The sequence below is a fragment of the Podarcis pityusensis genome, assembly GCF_964106645.2.
Source record: "Podarcis pityusensis genome assembly, chromosome: 4".
Taxonomy (NCBI): Eukaryota; Metazoa; Chordata; class Lepidosauria; order Squamata; family Lacertidae; genus Podarcis; species Podarcis pityusensis.
In genome coordinates, this window is record NC_138027.1 from 42,118,499 (window position 1) to 42,138,734 (window position 20,236).

A 20,236-nucleotide genomic window follows, 5' to 3' on the forward strand; every position below is an offset into this window, starting at 1 on the left:
TGTGTGTGTGAAAGAGAGAGAGAGAGAGAGAGAGAGAGAGAGAGAGAGAGAGAGAGAGAGAATGAGATCCTTTTTGCTTTGATAAGACACATTTGGATAGCTGAGTATTTGCACCTTGGAGACAATGTTATTACCTAGCAGTTGTTCCAAGTTTGAGCTGTTTTGCTCTTATATGCTTTTCAAATTGTACAAGTCTCCCAGATGACCCTCAGAGTCCGTTCCCGCTCTACAATTCTGTTGTTCTATGAAATGATTGTATCTAAAGTGGTGCCTGCTTGCTGTGGGTTCCACTGTCAAGTTCAAATTGTGGAGAGCCCACAAGCTCTGAGGCCAGTTCATCCCCTCCTTTCCAGCCTTGAAAGGTCAACACTTGGTATAATTACAGAAACCAAGTTGAATAGTAAGGAGCTGTGTCTCAATTTTTGTCAAAAGAAGGTGGATGATTGATCACTATAGTAAGAGTCAAGAAGACACTGCCCACTCTGGCTCACTTCTGGCTTGGTCAAGAAACATTTCACACAGCTCATCATGCTTCCTAATGTCAAGATAGCCTCCAGAGATGTCTCCAGAGATGGAATGAGATCAGAGAGCAGAAACATGGCAGAATCTGGGAATGAAGGAAGAGGTTAGCAGTCGAGGAAGCCATTCCTGGGGGAAAGGGGGTCATCTGCATGTCTGCTGTCTGGGCTGGCATTGTCAGGCACCAGCCAAGGCCCAGGCAAGGGGTCCACTGCCAACCCTGGAAGCCCCATGGCCCTGTTGCTCCTCCCCTTGCTGTCATTGCCCTTCCTTAGTAAGTGAGTGACAAGGAGCAGCAACCTCTGCTCACCTCTCCTTCTGAGCAACTGTGTGGATTGGGCCCAGAGGGAGGCAGGTAGTGAGAACCACTCAAGATGTATTGCCCAATAGCCCTCAAATCATGGAGCCAGCATTAGTCAGAAGTTATAGATTCAGAGCCGAATGACAGACGCATAGGCAGGGAGTAAACCAAGACCTGTGGCTGATGAGTCTGCTTGGCCACTGTGAGAACAGGATGCTGGACTAGATGGGCCACTGGCCTGATCCAGTAGGCTCTTCTTACGCTCTTACATTATGCCAGTGGGCGTTGGCAGACCACCTAATTATTTTTCTGACTGTGTTGGCAATTGTAATGTGCTGTGCTAGCTGCTGCATTATTGCATTTTTTATGATTTCATTTATTTCTTACATATTGTATTTGATTGCATTACAATATGAATCCCATAGGGACACCATAGGTCATTTAATAAAATAAAATACAATAAAAATAAAATAAAAGAAGCAGTACAAATATAAGTAAAAATCAATATGACTATTTAATGGGATAGATGTACCCTCTATTGTCTTCCAGACGTACTGTGGTCTGAATGAAGCAGAACACGGTTTAGGAACCCCTGCATTACGCTATACTTGCTAATGTAAAAGGTTTTAGTGCTAGGGTTTTATAGATGCCTTTTGCGACACAAGCTTATCCCCATTAATTGCAGGGCATAGATTAACAGATGTGGGCCATGTTGCTAGCAGGAATTGTGCAAACACTGCATATGCTTTCTGCTTAGAAAAATAACACGACACAATTCCAACCGAGATTGTTAATAAGTAATTTTCAGCGGGTTCTGTTGTATCCCAGGGAGAATCGACCAATATATCTTTTATGAATCATCAGGAATCATGTTTGCAGGTCACATGTTATGGACTCCAGCCCTGTAGAAATATAAATAAGACCTGAATGTGATGCCACTGCTTTCCTGGTGAAGTGGACCATTTTGCCAGTGTGGCTGCTGCAGAATCTATGCATTTGAGGCAAGATGAACGTTGTGCTTCCTTTCCCTGGGTTTCAGATGATGTGTGGAACTCTGCCATTAGCTGGAAGCAGCCTGAACAGCAGGGCTGGAAATCTGCCCTCCACTCTCCCTGTTTCCCAGTCTTGTTGCAGCCCTGGCACTTAACATCTGCTTCTTTAGACGCAACTTCCTGATAAATCCAAACTGTTCTGACACTGAGGTCAATCCCATTTGTACTTTCAGTTTCTAACTCTTTTTTATTTTCAAAGAGACATATAACATAGTCTATTTATACGAATCCTTCATACCTGCTGGGGCAAATTTCAGTTGTGTTTGGGTATGAATATTGAAGTTTCCACTAGGGCTTGTTTCCACTAGAAGCCACACATTCACACATGTCCTCTCTTGGGGTGTCTGCATGCCCATCCGGGGGGCATTTCTTTTAGAACTTAATGTAAATGTCTGTGATTTGGGGTAGCATAAGGGAATGCTTGTATAGGGGCTTTCTATATTTACAAATGAAGACTTAGACCCAAAATGGAGACACAGGAAGCACTTGTTGTGCACTAGGCTCTAGTGAAATAAACTTTGTTGAAGAGGGCATGAGGGTTTGTGAGGCTAAGCATAATTAGAAGACACCCTGTGGGTAAGAAAGGCAGAAGAAAGAATAGCAGAAGATGATTCTGTTTTAAATTGCTTCCTTTCACCAAAGTTCTGACCTTTATATATGTGCTCTTTGTAGGTATTTCATACTAATGCTAAAAGGTGAACAAAAGCTTTTCAGAATTCTAAATGCAAAAAAGCTAAAAAGAAGTACAATTGATTGTTAGGCAATGAAGGCCAATGAAAGAGCATCTTCAAAGCAGACAGGGTGGCAACACTGACATTGTCTAGCTGCCCTGGAGTTAAGAGATCATAAATGGTTATATATGAAAAGTAAGAAAGTTCAGGACAGTTTCTTTTCATACACTTTGAGATTTTCCGATGCCCTATTCTATTGAGCATTTAATCAAGCAAAGTGATAGGAATCGAAGCTATAACCTTTTGGTTATTGAGTAATATATATCCAATCTGGAAATGGTCATCCTCTAGGGATGAAGAATCCATCTGACCATCTTCCCTGGGAAATTCTTATATAGAGAGTACTTTCCCCAAGGAAACATGCCCCTATTTCAAATGCAAATTAGTCTTTCCTTTGTTTCCAGTCCAGTCCTGGAAATGTAAATCTGATATATTTTCCTTGGCGGTATTTTTGGGATGATTCCCATTCAAGAGAAGACTTAAGATGATGAGTGAATGTAGCCAAACCAGTCCCAACTGGCCATGTTAGGACCATGGTACCAATTAGGACTCAAAGGGGCACATGGGTGTGTGTGTGAAATTACTTCATCTCCACCAGTTGGAATATTCCTATGGAGGGCGGGGGCGGACATTTGAAATTAATGCTTAGAATTGATATGATAGCAAAATCTCTTGGCAGATATGTAGACTTACAGAGCAATCCCAAAAGCCAGTGTCATTTATACTGGGGCACATTATGCCTATGTAACCCACCCCTATTCCAAATTCCATTCAGAAGTGGGGCTACCAGCTGAGCTGGCCTGAGCTTGGCAGAGGGAAAACAAGCCTTTCAAAATAAAGAGTTTTTGTCATGTCACCGAGCTGAATAGGGACTAGAATAGGGGTAAGTCTCTCCCTGTCCCACCACTCTCCCGGAACATTCGTTTTCCAGGACTTATCCTGGCCACAGCTCAGCTGGCTGAACCCTGGCTGAGCCAGGATGGAGGACTTTAGACACCATATCTCCATTGCCTAGGCCTCTGGCTTTTTTTTAGATAGCCATAATGGCATATCGTGACCCAATACAGTTATTGGAAGTGGTAAAAGAGTCTCATGTGGCATGAGATTATTGGCGACTAAATACTGACCTACAAGTGGTGATATTTGAAAAAGCTACTTAGCTACATCCTGCAATTGTTGGTATCTTGAATGCTCCAGTTGGAACCAGCCTGAAGGGTAGAAAGAGCCCACCTTTGACTCCTAGCTGCAGCAGCAACTGCTATATTTGCCAAGTATTACATGTAAGCACCGACTGCACAATGTAACAGGTATTTTCTTCTTTATTATCTACATATTGATCCATTTTCCGAACCGGAGACACTGCAGGCAAACGTGATAGCTTCAATAACTTCTTTCCTAACAGTGACGCCTCCCCCTTGCCTTTGTTCTGCTCTGTGAGGTCTTACAAATAATGGCAATATAATTCTTCTGCACTCGGCAACCACTATGAAATGGACCATATAAATCAATTGTCAGCACTGTGACTCGCAAGTTAAGAAGCTCCCGGCTCCAAGTCCCACATCAGAACATCCAATTTGGACAAAGTGGCTTAAGGATAGTGCCGCACAGATGTAAGAAGTCCTTCGGTTGACAGTTTACGCCGAGGTCCTTTTCTGTGGCTATTGTCCTTTTGCAAAAGCAGATTTATGACACTATTTGGAGTATGGAATAAGTGAAGCGCCAGCCGATTCCATCCCACCCGCTCCCGTCTGACTTGTACCTTAATAGATTGGAACTAGGGCGGCAACTGCTGCATCAGAAGAGGCAGTTGCTGCAGTTCTAGCAAAGTGTTTGGACTTAACTTTGCACTGGACATATATTTACATACAACAAAATTGCAGTGCTTTCCCCTAATATGGTTTGAGCTTAGCTTTGCTCTGGACAATCAAAATCAAATGATATATGGATCCCAGAAATACACTTCATGAGAAAGAGAGTAGATAACTAAGATGGTCATGAAAGCGACCCATTCTACCTGGTTGTGTTACTCTCCAGTGTGACCTCAGTCAAGCCTCAATGAATCACATATTTTCCCCAGGTGGTAGACTCTAACGAGTTATACACAAACAAGAGTTTGTAAACTCAAGAGTTGCTTTTGCAGAATCTGACTCTGTTATGCTGAATGTCCCCGAGAGTGATTATTTTACAAAAATCTAAATGAAGCCATTCAGGGAGTGTAATTTGAAGTGTTTTTTTCTTTGGTTGCAGTATTTGATTTCTTTCTCTGAATATTCTGGGGATGTGAAATGCCAAGCAGGCCACAGTAATGTCACATTAATGTAGTGCGGCATGTTGGTGTCATCCATCAGATCTTACAGCTGGCACATTAAATTATGTCTTTTGTAGGCATTGCTTCAACAGGTCCCAATGCCACTGGTTGTAAGATGCAGTACTGCATAATGATAGGCAGCTAAAGACAGCATCTTTTTTTTTAAAATGGGAGATGGCTTAACTTGCAAAGTTAGAGCATGACCCAGGTTGCAACGCTACATGGAAGTGCAGGGGGAGTTGTATTTGCAAACACTTGCCATGTTTCTTAAGTGTGTGTTGTTGGTGGTGATCATCCTAAAGGATTGGTAAAAGAGTGTCATTGCAAGTCCCAGGACTTATCTACACTTATGCTTTCCAAGTACAGATCCACACTTTAAAGTTATGTGTGCAACCACTCTTTTATTTCCCTGGAGCTTTCCCTGAGGAAACCTGCTCTTTGCCACCAAATCGGAGCAAGTGGCAATCCATTGAAAACCTGAACGGACATTGGTTGGCCTTCAGCTTTAAAGAGTGGGTTTTCACAGGGAAAGCTCTGGGGTGCAAAAAGAGTGCTCACAGAGCTTTAAATCAGAGAGTTGTGCCTGAAAAGCACAGGGCAAAAGGTACGTAAGCATGGACAAGCCTCCAGACCTCAGTAGGCCCAATGATACCTGTCCAGGAATGAAGGAATGAAGCAGCATAGATGGATGTGTGCAGGAGAGAGAAATGGTGTGTGGGATATACATACTTTCCAGGTTGGCATGTACCTAGAATGCTTATTCAGGTATTCCTAAATCTCCCACATGATGATGAAGAGCAAGAACTAATGTGTTATCTTGTTCCCATTGCTCTTCCTGATTTTCCAGGGTTCTAAATCACACAGTAGCCTACATGTGTACAGCAGGATCCCCACTGCAAAAGTTATTCCTCCAACTCATGAGAAATTTAAAACAGCTCAATAAGGTTGTTGTGGAGCTTATTAAAAAATGCAGAGTGTCTTTCCTGGTAGTTTCTCAAAAATAATGCAGCAGTTGGAACTGATGCACAAGAGTGTAGTGCCTTGCAATCAGGAGTGTTTTTATGGGTTGGACAATGGGGCTTAACCCCAGATTTTCTATGTAAGATTCCAGATCTCCTGGCCTGATCCTCTTTAACCCCTTTACTTATAGGGCCCTGGGTGTGCTGCAAAATGTAGGACCGGTGGGTCCTCAGCTACTTGCCAATTGCATTTATCCAGAGCACTCCATGCATTTATGAAGATTTGTGTTGTGAGCTTGTACACCGGGTCCTTTGAGTGATACCCCAACTGCAGTCATCAAAGGTTCAGTCTCTGTTCATAGCAGTTAAGTTTTATGAATAAAAATAAAGAAATAAATAATTGATAATTCACCTCAAATAGGAAAATGTCACAGACTAACAAGACAACGAAAAAAACTTCTCATTGAGCAGAGCACTCAACTTTGGCCCTTACTAGAAGGTTCTCAAATGGCCTTTGCTTCTAGTTTGTGAAAACAGGCTCTGCAAAGCATTTTATGTCTTGGGGAAATAATTCAAAGGGTTCTATCTGAAGATAGTCTTGCCATCTTTCAAAGCTGCTTTAGACAATTAATTCTGTGGGCCAGATCATTTTGTATGCATATGTGAGTTGATGTAGTTTCTAGGGGGTTGTGGTGAACTTCCAGTCAAAGTTGCAGTAAATACTTATGAAGTGTTTTCCTTGAAGAAACTTGTCACAGTCTGACCTTTATATGCCTTTTGAAGCTTTTTATTCCAACAGAATTCTTAATGGTTTATTTAATTCAATGCCTGCCTTAGGGAGTGCCATTACTGTGTTGTATTTTGTTAATATTTTCAAATTTTTGTGGTTGAATCCTATGCATATTTATTTTCTTTACTTTGAGGCAAGTCCCTCTCTGTCCGTTGTATCGTTATTTTGTTGGTTCCTTTTCTGTTGAAATTTAGCTAACACTTTTGGGAATTTATCACTGTACCCTTGCTTTATCTGCTGTTTTGCTTCTTTCTGGAATGTCTGGTTGCTATTTTAAATAAATATGCAGGATGGCAGACTCAGTTTAGAAATGGAGAGTATAATTATTTAAAGAATAATGGTAATACTCTGGCACCGCAAGGTCATATTTCAGTCAGCCTATGACAAGCTGAGTAGTGCAGCACTGATTTGACCTCTTTGGTACACACTGAAAGCCCATCAAACCCAAGATACAACATGCCACTGTTTTGGCTTCATTATGAGAATCAGCCCTGGGAGAGGGAGAACATGTGAAATGACCATGTCCCTGGAGTCCTTGTGGTAAGGGGAACAACCAGCACAAGTCTTGGAAGTTCAGTGGTACCTTAGAGGGAAGAAATCATGTTATGAGTTGGGTTCAATACATCACTTCCATTTGAGATAATCCAGGCTGAATGGTTTCTTACATAACTCAGAGAACCTACTTCCTTAATGAGAGAAGCTTCACTTCAATTGCTGACACATATGGAAGTGGAATGGTCGAACCCCGAATTAAAAAGTCTGTTTTCCATTTTCATTATGTATTTTATAAGCTAAATCCTTCCATTATTAATAGATGAAAGATGAATTTGTTTTGTAAAACAGCTTCAGGTTTTAATATCCAAAGGAGTCACTAGATTAGTGAGTAACTGCATTGGAAAAGACTTGTGCATCATCTTAGTTTCAAGTGACGCTGACCTTTCCTTGGGATGCTTCCTGTACTCCCAGCTGCATGTTACAGGATGCAATCAGGAGCACACAAAGCTACTTTTTGGATGAGCCCCAAGTATACAATGTGATGATCAATTCACTTAAAAGTTAAGTGTTCCTATCTGAATAGGTCTATGCATGTAGTTAGCTTCTTTCCAATAAATATGACGAAAGGTTACATCTTAGTGTGTGGACAACATTCACTGTGAGATGGTAATGATACAAAACAGAGATAGTCAATATGTAGGTGTTTCAATGCTTTTCTTGAACAGAGCTAGTGTTATTAGAAATCATGTATATGTAAATATTAGAGATGTACTCCAGAAAAAGTTTGGGGGACCTGGATTTCACTCTCTCTCTGCATGTGCCCAGATTTCCATCTAACATCTCCCAAATCCAGCTTGGTTCTCTCATACTGAGAAGACATGAGAGATTACAGGGCTGGGCTTAGACTTCTAGGATTGGTACCTATCATGGTACCTATCGGTGCTGGAGCTCTTTTTGCAGCCTACCATATCCCTGAAATTTTTTGGATGCCCACCGGAACCCTCTAGATTCTAATGAAATCTCCAACACAGTGTGGCACAATTCTACCATGAGCAGAACTGAGAATCCATTCCCCCCACAAAAAAACCAGTCAGCCACAGAGTACTTTTTCTTTTCACAGAGAGGTCTTGCATTGGATAAGTTTCTGGAATGCCTTCTTGAAATCTTCGTTAAAGATTGTGTAAATCAGGGGGTTAACAAGAGAATTAATATATCCCAACCATGTCAGAAAATTATTCATTTCTTCTGAAATCTGACATCTTTCACAGGTATTGACAACCACCTCCTTCACAAAGAAGGGGAGCCAGCAGATCACAAAGGCACCCAAAATTAAGCCAAGTGTAGTTGCTGCCTTTCTCTCTCTCGTGGTAGAAATCCGTTGTCTCTTCCATCCCTTTTCATTCTTGGACTCAGAATTGGGGCTTCGCAGGGAGATATGCATTCTGTCCAAATCTCCTGAACGGTTAGATGCTTTCCCTTTTGTGCATGATGCTGAGGAAGCTGGCTGGCAGCTTTTCTCAGTTCCTTCCAGGAGACCCTGTCCATTTGCCTCCTCTTTGAGAACACGACTCACGCTCCTCCTGTGAAAAGTCTTAGCTGCTTTGTATATTTTGTAGTAAAGGATCAGAATCAACGCCAGCGGGATATAAAAGGCTCCAAACGTGGAGTAGATGGTAAAAACGATATGGTCGTGCTTAATGATGCACTCGTCATCCCTGCTGGCAGCCTGGTGCCGCCAAAACAATGGCGGCATTGAAATGAAGACAGAAATGACCCACATGACGGCAATCATGATGCCTGCCCGCTTAGGGGTTCGCTTCCTGGCATACTCCACAGCATCTGTGATTGCTCGGTAGCGATCCAAAGCGATGGCTGAGAGGTGCAAGATGGAACAGGTGCAGCAGGTAATGTCAACGCTGAGCCAAAGGTCGCACATCACCTGGCCCATGATCCAGGTCTCTTTGACAATGTAGACGATGCTGAAGGGCATGACTAGGATGGCAACCAGAAAATCAGTGACTGCCAAGGAGCAAATTAAATAATTGGCAGGGTGGTGGAGCTTTCGGGTCACAATTATGGCAGTCATCACTAGAGAGTTGATTATAGTTGTCATCACTGCTAGCACAGAAAGTGTAAGAGAAACCAGAATCTTGGGTGTTACTTTCTTAAGTAGTTTTTCTGATGTGTCATTTTGTTCCAATGTATAATTTTGTTCAGTAAAGTTCAGGAAATCCATGATTGCCTTCCAGGCGATTTTTATCTAACAAATATACCTGTAAAGAAGTAAAAACAGTTTAGGAAACAGCAACTTGATATCCCAGAAATCTCACAATACACAACAGATTTCAATATTCTCCCTTATTTTTCCCTGTAGTATTTTCCATGCCACATGTTTTTGTCCTAGTCATAGAAATGAGGAAATTGATTGGAATAACCAATCCCATAAAGGAAAAGGTAAAGGGACCCCTGACCATTAGGTCTAGTCATGACCGACTCTGGGGTTGTGGCGCTCATCTCGCTTTATTGGCCGAGGGAGCCGGCGTACAGCCATGTGGCCAGCATGACTAAGCCGCTTCTGGCGAACCAGAGCAGCGCACGGAAACGCCATTTACCTTCCCGCCGGAGCGGTGCCTATTTATCTACTTGCACTTTGACGTGCTTTTGAACTGCTAGGTTGGCAGGAGCAGGGACCGAGCAACGGGGGCTCACCCCGCCGTGGTAAGTCCTAGGCTCTGTGGTTTAACCCACAGCACCACCCACATCCCTAACCAATCCCATATGGCTTCCTAAATCCTTACTGGAGTCACCACTTCCTTCTTCATTTATTTGGGGCGTGTGCAAGGATGAAAAGATGTGGATAACCTAATCAAAGGGAGGATTTCAGCTAATCATACCTATCCTTTTGGATGACATCTAGATTGATAGCAGCATGTTGAGGTGACCGCAAATGGTTCAAGACTGAGAAAAACTAGAGTCGTGGAAGCAAGCCTACATTACACTTATACCGAAAACAGAGACTGAAAAGAAGAAGAAGAAGAAAAGTTTGGATTTGATATCCCGCCTTTCACTCCCTTTAAGGAGTCTCAAAGCGGCTAACATTCTCCTTTCCCTTCCTCCCCCACAACAAACACTCTGTGAGGTGAGTGGGGCTGAGAGACTTCAAAGAAGTGTGACTGGCCCAAGGTCACCCAGCAGCTGCATGTGGAGGAGCGGAGACGCGAACCCGGTTCCCCAGATTAGGAGACTACCGCTCTTAACCACTACACCACACTGGCTCTCAGCTCAAGAACTACCGCCCCATATCACTGCTTAACGTGGATTACAAAATTTTTGCAGATATTTTGGCTAAAAGATAAAAAAAGGTGTTAGTAGAAGAAATTCACAAAGACCAAGCGGGCTTTCTCCCGGGCAGACATTTGTCTGACAACATGAGGAATACAATTAATATTCTAGAAAAACTTCAGGTGAATATCAATACTAAGGCAGTTTTGATATTTGTGGACGCAGAGAAAGCCTTTGACAACATTTCTTGGAGCTTTATGAAGAAGAATCTACAGAGGATGGGGGTAGGTCAAGGTTTTGAAAATGGTATAGGTGCAATTTATTCAGAACAAAAGGCAAAATTAATTGTGAACAATGTGGTGACAGAAGAATTTAAGATTGAGAAAGGGACACGACAAGGTTGCCCAATTTCTCCATTGCTCTTTATATCGGTCCTTGAGGTTTTGTTAAATATGATTAGGAAGGACCAAGAGGTTAAAGGTATACAAGTGGGAGCTAAACAGTACAAACTGAAAGCATTTGCTGATGACTTAGTATTGACTTTACAGGAGCCAGAATCTAGTACTAAAAGGGTATTGGAACTGATTCAAGAATTTGGACAGGTAGCAGGTTTTAAGTTGAACAAGATGAAAACTAAGGTGTTAGAGAAAAACTTAACTGTGAATGAGAAAGAGAAGTTTCAGGAGGAGACAGGACTAACATTGGTTAAGAAAGTGAAATATTTAGGGGTTAATATGACTGCTAAAAATGTGAATTTATTTAAGGATAATTATGAAAAATGTTGCATTGAAGTGAAAAAGGATTTAGAAATATGGACAAATTTGAAGTTATCATTGTTAGGCCGAATTGCTGTGATAAAAATGAATGTGCTGCCAAGGATGTTGTTTTTGTTTCAAACATTGCAAATTTTGGATAAGATGGACTGTTTCAAGAAGTGGCAGAAAGATATTTCTAGATTTGTTTGGCAGGGCAAGAAGCCTCAAATAAAATATAAGATACTAACTGATGCCAAAGAAAGAGGTGGATTTGCCCTGCCAGACCTTAAACTTTATTATGAATCAGCTGCTTTTTGCTGGCTGAGAGAATGGCTGCTTCTTGAAAATACTGACGTGTTGGATCTAGAAGGTTTTAATAATGTATTCGGTTGGCATGCATACTTGTGGTACGATAAGGTAAAAGTACATAAAGCGTTCAAAAATCATATTGTTAGAAAAGCATTGTTTAATGTCTGGATAAGATATAAGGATTTGTTAGAAAAGAAAACCCCAAGATGGTTGTCACCAATGGAAGCGAAGGCACAGAAAAAACTCAATATGGAGGCCAAATGGCTGAAATATTGGGAAATTGTGGAACAAGACGGAGACAGATTAAAATTGCAGAGCTTTGAAAAATTGAAAAACAGAGTGCGAGATTGGCTCCATTATTATCAAATAATGGAGGCATACAATCTGGACAAAAAAGTTGGTTTCCAGGTGGAAAAATCAAAATTGGAAACAGAATTGTTAGATCCAAAACTTAAGAATTTGTCAAGAATGTATAACCTGCTGTTGAAATGGAACACTCAAGATGAAATGGTGAAATCAGCTATGATTAAATGGGCACAAGATGTTGGACATAACATAATGATGGCTGACTGGGAACAGTTATGGACCACAGGTATAAAATTCACGGCATGTAATGCCCTAAGAGAAAATTTAATGAAAATGATTTATAGGTGGTACATGACACCAGTCAAATTTACCATTTGCCCGACAATAAATGTTGGAAATGTAATGAGACTGAAGGTACATTCTTTCACCTTTGGTGGACATGTCCAAGGATTAAGACATTCTGGGAGATGATTTATAACGAAATGAAAAAGGTATTCAAATATACCTTCTTGAAGAAACCAGAGGCCTTTCTCCTGGGCATGGTCGGCCAATTGGTGCCAAAGAAGGATAGAACTTTTTTTATGCATGCAACAACAGCAGCAAGAATACTCATCGCGAAGTATTGGAAGACACAAGATTTACCCACCCGGGAAGAATGGCATATGAAGCTGATGAACTATATGGAACTGGCGGAAATGACTGGCAGAATCCGAGACCAGGGAGAAGAGTTGGTGGAAGAAGATTGGAAAAAGTTTAAAGACTATTTACAGAAATACTGTAAAATTAATGAATGTTAGAAAAATGTTGGAATGAAGTTATATGGGTTTAGTAGAAATGTTATAAGGAATTAAGTATAAATAGATTAATAGAGTATTAAAGGAAAAAATAAGGTTAGATTGTGTTAAGATAATTACAGGATAGAAAACAGAGGAAGATGGAAAGGAATTGCTGAAACAATTAACAGAAGTGGAATACAAAAAGGGAGGTGTGAGGAGGTCGTGGAAATAAGTGAATGAAAGATAAGATATTGAAATTGATTGATGTTTTCTAAACTGTTTTTGTTTTGTTTTGTTAGTTTAATGTGTTATGCAGTGTTTTTGTATAGTATTGTTTTGTTCTTTTTTATTTTATTTTTTATTTTATTTTTTTATCTATTTTTCTTTTGTGTGCTTAATTGTTGGAAAAGTAATAAATATTATTTAAAAAAGAAAAAAGAAAAACTATTTTTGTGCTACATGTGCAGTATACATTTAAAGAAACCCCACCACGAAAGGAATCTGCAGTTTGTCCCTCACAGAGCTCCATTTCCCCGTATCCTTGACAAACTATACTTCACTATTCTAGTAGCCACCATTTTATAGCAGGGAAAAGTAACGACTACAGTATTTCTGTAGTTAGTAATATAAAAGATTTGAGCTCTGTAGCTGGCACTTCAAAAAATATATGCTTTAAAAAGTATCTTTTTCCGTGGACAACGGAAGCATATCTGCCTACACTAGAAGAGATTGGATCAATCAGAAGTGAAGCATGACATGGTAGATTTTCTGCACCAGAAAGGTGGAAAGCATGTCTAGTCATTTCTGTCCTATTCTTTTCCCCCACAAATATAGACTAGGAAGAGTTCAAGGCTGTTGTTGCTTATTTCTCTTTTAAGAAAGAGTCAGTAATGAGAAAACCCCGGGTCACTCTATAAATAATTACTTTCTTTTGTTCTGTTCTTCCAGCTTTTCAGAAGCAGGTTTTCTTTCTTTGGACTCGGTCCTTTGGAAAAACAATTCCAAACTAAAGGTATAGAAACTGCTACGCTTTCTAATTGCACTGATGCTAATTAAAACAACAACAACCACATGGCAGAATGCCTATTTAAGTTAAGGGAGCCGGGGGGAAGATAACCAGCAAATACCGTATTTTTCGCTCTATAACATGCACCAGACCATAACACACACGTAGTTTTTAGAGGAGGAAAACAAGAAAAAAAATATTCTAAACGAAATAGTGGATATATGATTTTTGTGGTTCATGCTGTGGCCACAGACATGTGATCTGACAGTGAGTTTGGAGTAGCCCAATGCAAAAATCCTGAGGATCCATGTGGATCCATGCTTTGTAACCACGGAGGAGGGAAGGAAGGGGAACCATGGATCCTCTGCTCACGACTGCAGCAGATCCCCACCACCCGCAGGCATTCGCTCCATAACACGCACAGACATTTCCCCTTACTTTCTAGGAGGAAAAAAGTGAGTGTTATGGTCAAAAAATACGGTAACCAAGAAAATAGTGGAATTAGTGCTTGCATCACTGACTACTTTCACTTGGTGTGTTTTTCATCTTTCACAAAAAAGTGTTAATGCACAGGAGATTGTTCACACAGCACAGCTTTTTGACATGTGAAATGTGCTCATTAATTGATTCAGCTAAACATTTGGCTGCTTTCGCTTAAGCAATGCTTCATTCAGTTTGCTCTACAAAAATGCTATGATTTTTTTTTTAAAGGAATATACCTACCTGGATGTGCTTTTACTGAAAAATGGATTTCGACATATTTTTGTGTGTGTGTGGGGGGGGGGGGGGGAAGGTTTATCAGCAGGAATTACCGATGACAGCGAAATTGGACCTCTGTGCTCAGAGGCAAGATCACTCTGAAAGCAGATACTGAAGATGAGTAACAGGGTGAGGGGTTTGCCTTCAGAGGGAAATGGCTGGCTACTCATCAGATACAAGGTGGACCAGGTGATGGACCTGTGTTCTAATCTAACAGGACTCTTTTTTATCTTCTTAATGTTTTCTAATCATCCCACTTTGCTCTGTCAATGCTGTTGTTTTGCAGATTGAAGGACTGCTGTGGTTTCCCTCCCAGTTAAATATGAAAGGAGCTTTATGTCCATAGCTCTGTGTGCTACTGCCTCTTGCTGTGGTGATGATGAGGTGAAAATGCCAGGGTTAGTGACCTACAGATCCCACACTAGACAGTTGGAAAAATATTGTAAGGTGGGCAATTTATGCAGTGAGAACTACTCTGTATCTTTCTTTTTGCAATATTTTGACTTTTTACAAATATTCAAGGAAAATTTGACATATTTCCCCCCCCTGGGCTTTGCTAGCTGAGCTGCCTCCATACAGAACCAATGCGCTGGCCATCTGTCAATCATGGCCCAGAAGGGATGGGGCAGATCAGGATCTAGCCTGATTTAAGCATTATTTGGGAAACTTTGAGATTTAATACAAAAGCCTTCCAATAACATGCATAGTTCTTTCTTCTTTCATAAACTAGATCTGTGGAGCTGTACTGCAGTTTCTTGGATTTGTATCAGCTAAAGGGCAACCTCATCTGTAGATAAGCACAATGAAACTAATTTAGATCACACAACTGAACTGCATCTCGCTGGAATATTTACCCTCGTAGCTTTGCAGAACTGTGCCAGCGATGGCCTTCTGGGTATATGCACCAAAAATAACTATAAAGCCGCATGCAGTTATCAACCAAACATATGTCAATCTACTAAGAATATGGGGGGGGGGCAAAGAGAGAAAAGCTGTAACCCCACAGCCTGACTTGGCCGGCCAGTCAAGTGTTGTGATAAACAAGCACCGTACTTGGGTTCACAGAGACTGTGGGCGTAATCCCATCTCATTTCAGTTAATAGTTCTGGATAGCTCTCAAACTGGGTAAACAAATCTTAGGAGTCCATTGGCAATTCAGTGTCAGCGTTCAGAGTCTCCAGCCACTTTTTGAAGTGGCTGCACGCACAGAGTGATCTGTATGCTTTTGGCAACGTGTGATGTGCAGTGTGTCTAAGGAGCTCTTTGGGGCATTTATTTCCCCTCTCTATTTGCTGACCCATAAAATGTTTAGGTGCAAATCAGGCTGCTCTGTTCAGAGACAGGATTCTGAAGGCTCCTGCCACACTGAGAGTGCACATATATTAGTGTAAAAACTGGGAAGCTGCTTGGGGGAAAAGGTGCACATTAAGTAAAACTGAATACTTAAAAGTGCTGGTGAATTTTCATGAGAATGTAAAAAAAGAATAATATTGCCAACTGATGCGGGAATGTGGCAAAGTCATCTTAAGATTGAAAAAAAATAAGAAACTGAAGTTGACAGATTCATTCATCTTTAGGCTAGACCTGTTTCTTATTTCTATCTGCCACTTCCTGTCATCTGCTCTCACTATCTTACCACTGTTTTCTACCCTCCTCAATGCACCATTCACAAAATGCAATATAACTAACATAACTAAAACATAAAATAAAAGAGTGACTAGCTTTTTCCAACAGTGCTGCTCAGCCTACCCTTGCCTACCCACAGGGCTCTGCTTCCTGCTCTCTGCAAGTGGAAGGAACGACCACACTTTCAGGGAGATAACGATCAAGTTACTCTCACAAAGACTGACAAACACAGCTTCATCAAATAATGGTTACAGATCAAACCTTTTCCTGAAGCTCCATACATCAAGATACACGTCAAAAAAGTCTATGCAATACGATCCAGTTCCAATCTTAAGGTGAGGGTTTGCTTTGAGTTTTCTCCATGTCCATGTCTATATTTTGGAAGGGTTGTAATTGCCTCTTATTTGCCATTCTCTAACAAAAAGGAGAAAAGAGTTATTAGGACAACATCTCAAAGTACCCTGGGTCTCCTCATATTTTTCTCGGTGCACCACATCATTTTAGGCAACAGCAATACCATACAAAGAGTCTATGGCAAATGAATTTTAAATTATGGCTCCAGATCAAAACTCTACCTTCTGGCGGGCTAGTCTGGAGGGTTAGAAGAAGAGACTATTGCCAATATGCAAGCAATAGTGTGCTGAAGCCTGAGGACCAACCAGACTGAGGAAATAGAAGGCATGAACATGTGCAGAGTGCCCCTTTTTTGCCAATGTTATCTTGGGGCTGCACACATCTTGGATCTAAAGGAGATTTTTAAAAAAAGTTCTCTGGGCTGCACTCTCCCATGTTTAAAAAAGGAGACCTGGGCATTCCTGGCCTCTCCCTCAATGCTCCATTCACAAAATGCAATATAAATAACATAACTTAAAAATAAAATAAAATAGTGACTAGCTTTTTCCCAACAATGCTGCTCAGCACTCCCCCCAAAAGTTCCCTCACTGGTCAAATCAATATTAATAAAAAGGGGTGAGGAAGCTACTTGTTCGGAGACGCAAGGGAGCTGTCTAATTTTTTAGCAGACTGTGGCTCTGCAGCTTAATAGGTGGCTCTCCAAAGAAACATATGTGGGCATGCTCAGAAACTGAGGAATGATTCTGATTTGGCTGATCAGGGCTTCAAAGCCTTCCCTCCTGCCCACCATATTCTGCACAAAAGAGCCTAAAGCCTTGAATTTCCTTAAAGTAACAGGCCTAATTAAACCATATTGGTTGCATAACCAGAGATTTTGCTGGTAACTAATTCTAAATCACAGGGTTTACTCTAGAGGAAAATCCAAACAGCATCTAAATTTGCATCTTGTTTTCCTCAAATGCAAACAGGGGCTAAGCAGAATCAAAAGGGCAGGACCGGTGTGTGTGTGATTTTGGGGTTACTGGTGGGACTCCATGAGGACTAGGGCGGGGAATTCTCCTTGCACTTGTATATGTTTTTTTTTTATTAAAAAAATCCAGCTCTGGACTTAATTGACTTTACTGGATGACCTGAATTTACATGGTGATGTGTATTACTTCACTTACTTCAAAATGGGACAAGCAAGCCCTGCTGGGTTTAAGAGTCCTCTTGCCCATTCTGTAGGATGGGGTCCTGGACTTCTGCCTGCCACAATACTACTGTGGATGGGCTCTTGCTTTCTGTGTGCAGCTGGATGTCAAGAGGAAGCTGTGCTCATATACTACCTTTTCTACAAGTACAACAGCCTATAATACTCAGAAGAATGTAATGGAGTCTGGTGGGGAGGGAGTGGAGGGGAGAAATCTGTGTCTAAGATCCCTTCAGCTTTTTCTTTTGTGCTTTACAAATGTGCGAAAGGAAAAAAAATGTTTCTGTCTGAACTTTTGAAAAATAAGGCAGTTTAAGCAATTCAAGTGGCAGAAAATTGAACTCATTTACTTTTTTGACAGTAATTTAGCAAGTGGCATATAAAAAAATGCAGACTCTGTGAATCCCTGCATTTTCCACTTCAGAATGAGCAAACTGCATCGACTGAAAGACATTTTATTTGTGCTGTTTTCTCCCCAGGATAGTTTTACTGAAATAAAGCTGCTCTTATAAGTGTTTCACTGAATCAGAAGCAAATGGTGGTATGCAGGTGTTTGCCTGCAGATGATATTCTGTACAAAATAAAAAACTGAAGGTTTCTTGTTTATACTTGCTGTTTTGAGACAATGCCAAAAATTAACATTTCAAGTCAGTCCCATCCACCTTTTCTTGTCTGAGCATTATGAGGCACTCAGATTGATTATATGATCACATATGTCTTCTAAAGTAATAGGACCAACTTTTAAAAATGATCACAGACGATGCTTTTTTCATAATTGTTTTGTACTTTTTGTTTATCCCTAACTTCATTTTTAAATGGCTCAATATATTTCTCTTGGCTTACTTTTATTCTGGGGTATAGTTTGCTGTCTTCCTATAGGCATTTTAAAAGCATTAATTCTATCAATACACCCAAACCATCAATTGCTGATTAGCAATAGCACAAACTTTCGTTATTTAGGTTAAAAGGATATGTCAGCACATATTTGTCAACTCTGTTTCCAAGCTCTATTGTTTAAAGCTTGTGCAGTCTCAATATTCTGACTGAGATGTGTGCATCGGTATGTGAAATTACTCTAGCTATTCTAGATCAGTTCGGATTAGGTATAAGAATGCGGGATAAAGAAAAGGATCAAAAGTGAACCAAGATAATTCCATTCCTCATGCTTTGTGTCTACACACCCTGCTGATTCCTTGGTCTGTGTCAGAGATGGGGAACCTGTGGCCCTTCAGATGTTGTTGGACTCCAACTCTCATTGGCCCCAGCTGACATGATCAATGTTTTGATTGTGACTATTCTTCCACTCACTCTTCTGTTATGAGGGAGCTTCGCTGTAATGGCAGACTCCTCCCCATGTATGTTCATTAGAATGGGTCAGCGGTATCTGATGTCCATTATGACTAGTAAGGTGGAAGGCAGGAAGTCCAACAGCTGGTGGAGCTAGAGCCAGTGACAGGCAGAGCCAACCAATTCAAGTTTTGTCCTGATCCTCCTCCTTGCTGTGTTTTACAAGTACATAGAGTGCAAATTTGTGCCCCATGGCATATTATTTTGAGCATCATTTTATGCTTTGCATAGTCAGGTCTAAGGCCTATCTTTTCTTTCTTTCTTTAACTGGGAAGTGTAATGAATCATTTGGTTGGAACATCTAGTTCAGCATCCTTTTTACCACACCAACCAACCAGATTGGGAAGCCCACAAGAGGACACCAGGGCGAGAGTTCCCTCCTGTTGTTGGTCCCCAGTAACTACTACAGTGGTGCCTCGCAAGACGAAATTAATTCGTTCTGTGAGTTTCTTCGTCTTGCGGATTTTTCGTCTTGCGAAGCACGGATGCACCCTGGTACTGTATTATGAACATTATTACAGTACTCCTTTTATAATGGGATAGCAGGCAAAGCACAAAGCGGGTCGCTCCCCAGCAGGAGGAGTTTCCCCAGCCTGGAGGATCTGTTGCCGGGAAGAGGCAAAGACACCCCCTCCCACCTCCCCACGAAAACAGCCCCCCTTCCTCTGTCGCCAAGCCTTGCCGCGTCTTCGCTCCGCCAAACCGCGTCCCACATCAAAGCCCCAGCCCGCTCCTCTCCCTCTCTCCACGAGGTGCCAAAGGAAGTTCGAGCCCAGGAACCGAGGGCGGATGCACGAAGCGCCCGGCGCGGACTCTCCCTTGCTCCCCCCGTTACCTTGCGCCACGCCGCCGGGCTCCCCACAGTCTCGGCAGCTGCTCCTGGCTTCTTCCCACCCCCGCAAAGGCGCCTTCGCGGCGGCCCAAGCGCAGTGGATGCCTCCTCCTCCTCCTCCTTGGTCCCCCTCCTCCTGCCTTCGCGCAGTTAGGGCAAAATGGAGCAGCCACGTGGGGAGGGGGGGAGAGAAAGAGAGGCAGAGGCGGCGCAGAGACCCAGCCAGATCCGCTGGATCCCAGCCCACCTGCCTCCTCTGTGCCCTCTCCAGAAGAGGATCCCTCTGCGTCGTTCTGCTAGATCCCGCTTCTGTTGCGCCCAAGTCCGTTATTTGTTCTTTGGCTCCTTCTGCAGTCTTTCTTTCGTGCGCTTTTACGCACACGCTCTGTCTCCGGAGTCTCTCTCTCTCTCGTATCGGGTTACTCTGCTCGGAACTCAGGACTAATTGTCGTGCTCGCGATCGCGCTTGGAAGAGATTTGCTCCCGCTCTTTTCTTGCCTTGCGTTCTTTCGCGGAGCGAGACGCTCTCCTTCCCCAAGG

The 20,236-nt window shown here is 41.9% G+C and overlaps 1 protein-coding gene across 3 annotated transcripts in view; it reads right to left on the reverse strand.

Annotated features, from left to right (window-relative positions):
* Positions 1-3,904: 3,904 nt before the first annotated feature.
* Positions 3,905-20,236, reverse strand: part of HTR1F (5-hydroxytryptamine receptor 1F) — a 121,789-nt gene continuing 105,457 nt past the window's right edge. For all 3 annotated transcript variants that reach the window (XM_081001546.1, XM_081001548.1, XM_081001547.1), the window contains exons 2-3: positions 16,236-16,386; positions 3,905-9,428 (exon numbers count right to left, since the gene is read on the reverse strand). In XM_081001546.1, the coding sequence (XP_080857672.1) occupies positions 8,270-9,391 (1,122 nt within the window). In that variant the 5' untranslated portion in view covers positions 9,392-9,428; positions 16,236-16,386 and the 3' untranslated portion in view covers positions 3,905-8,269. The remainder of the gene's footprint in view (positions 9,429-16,235; positions 16,387-20,236) is intronic.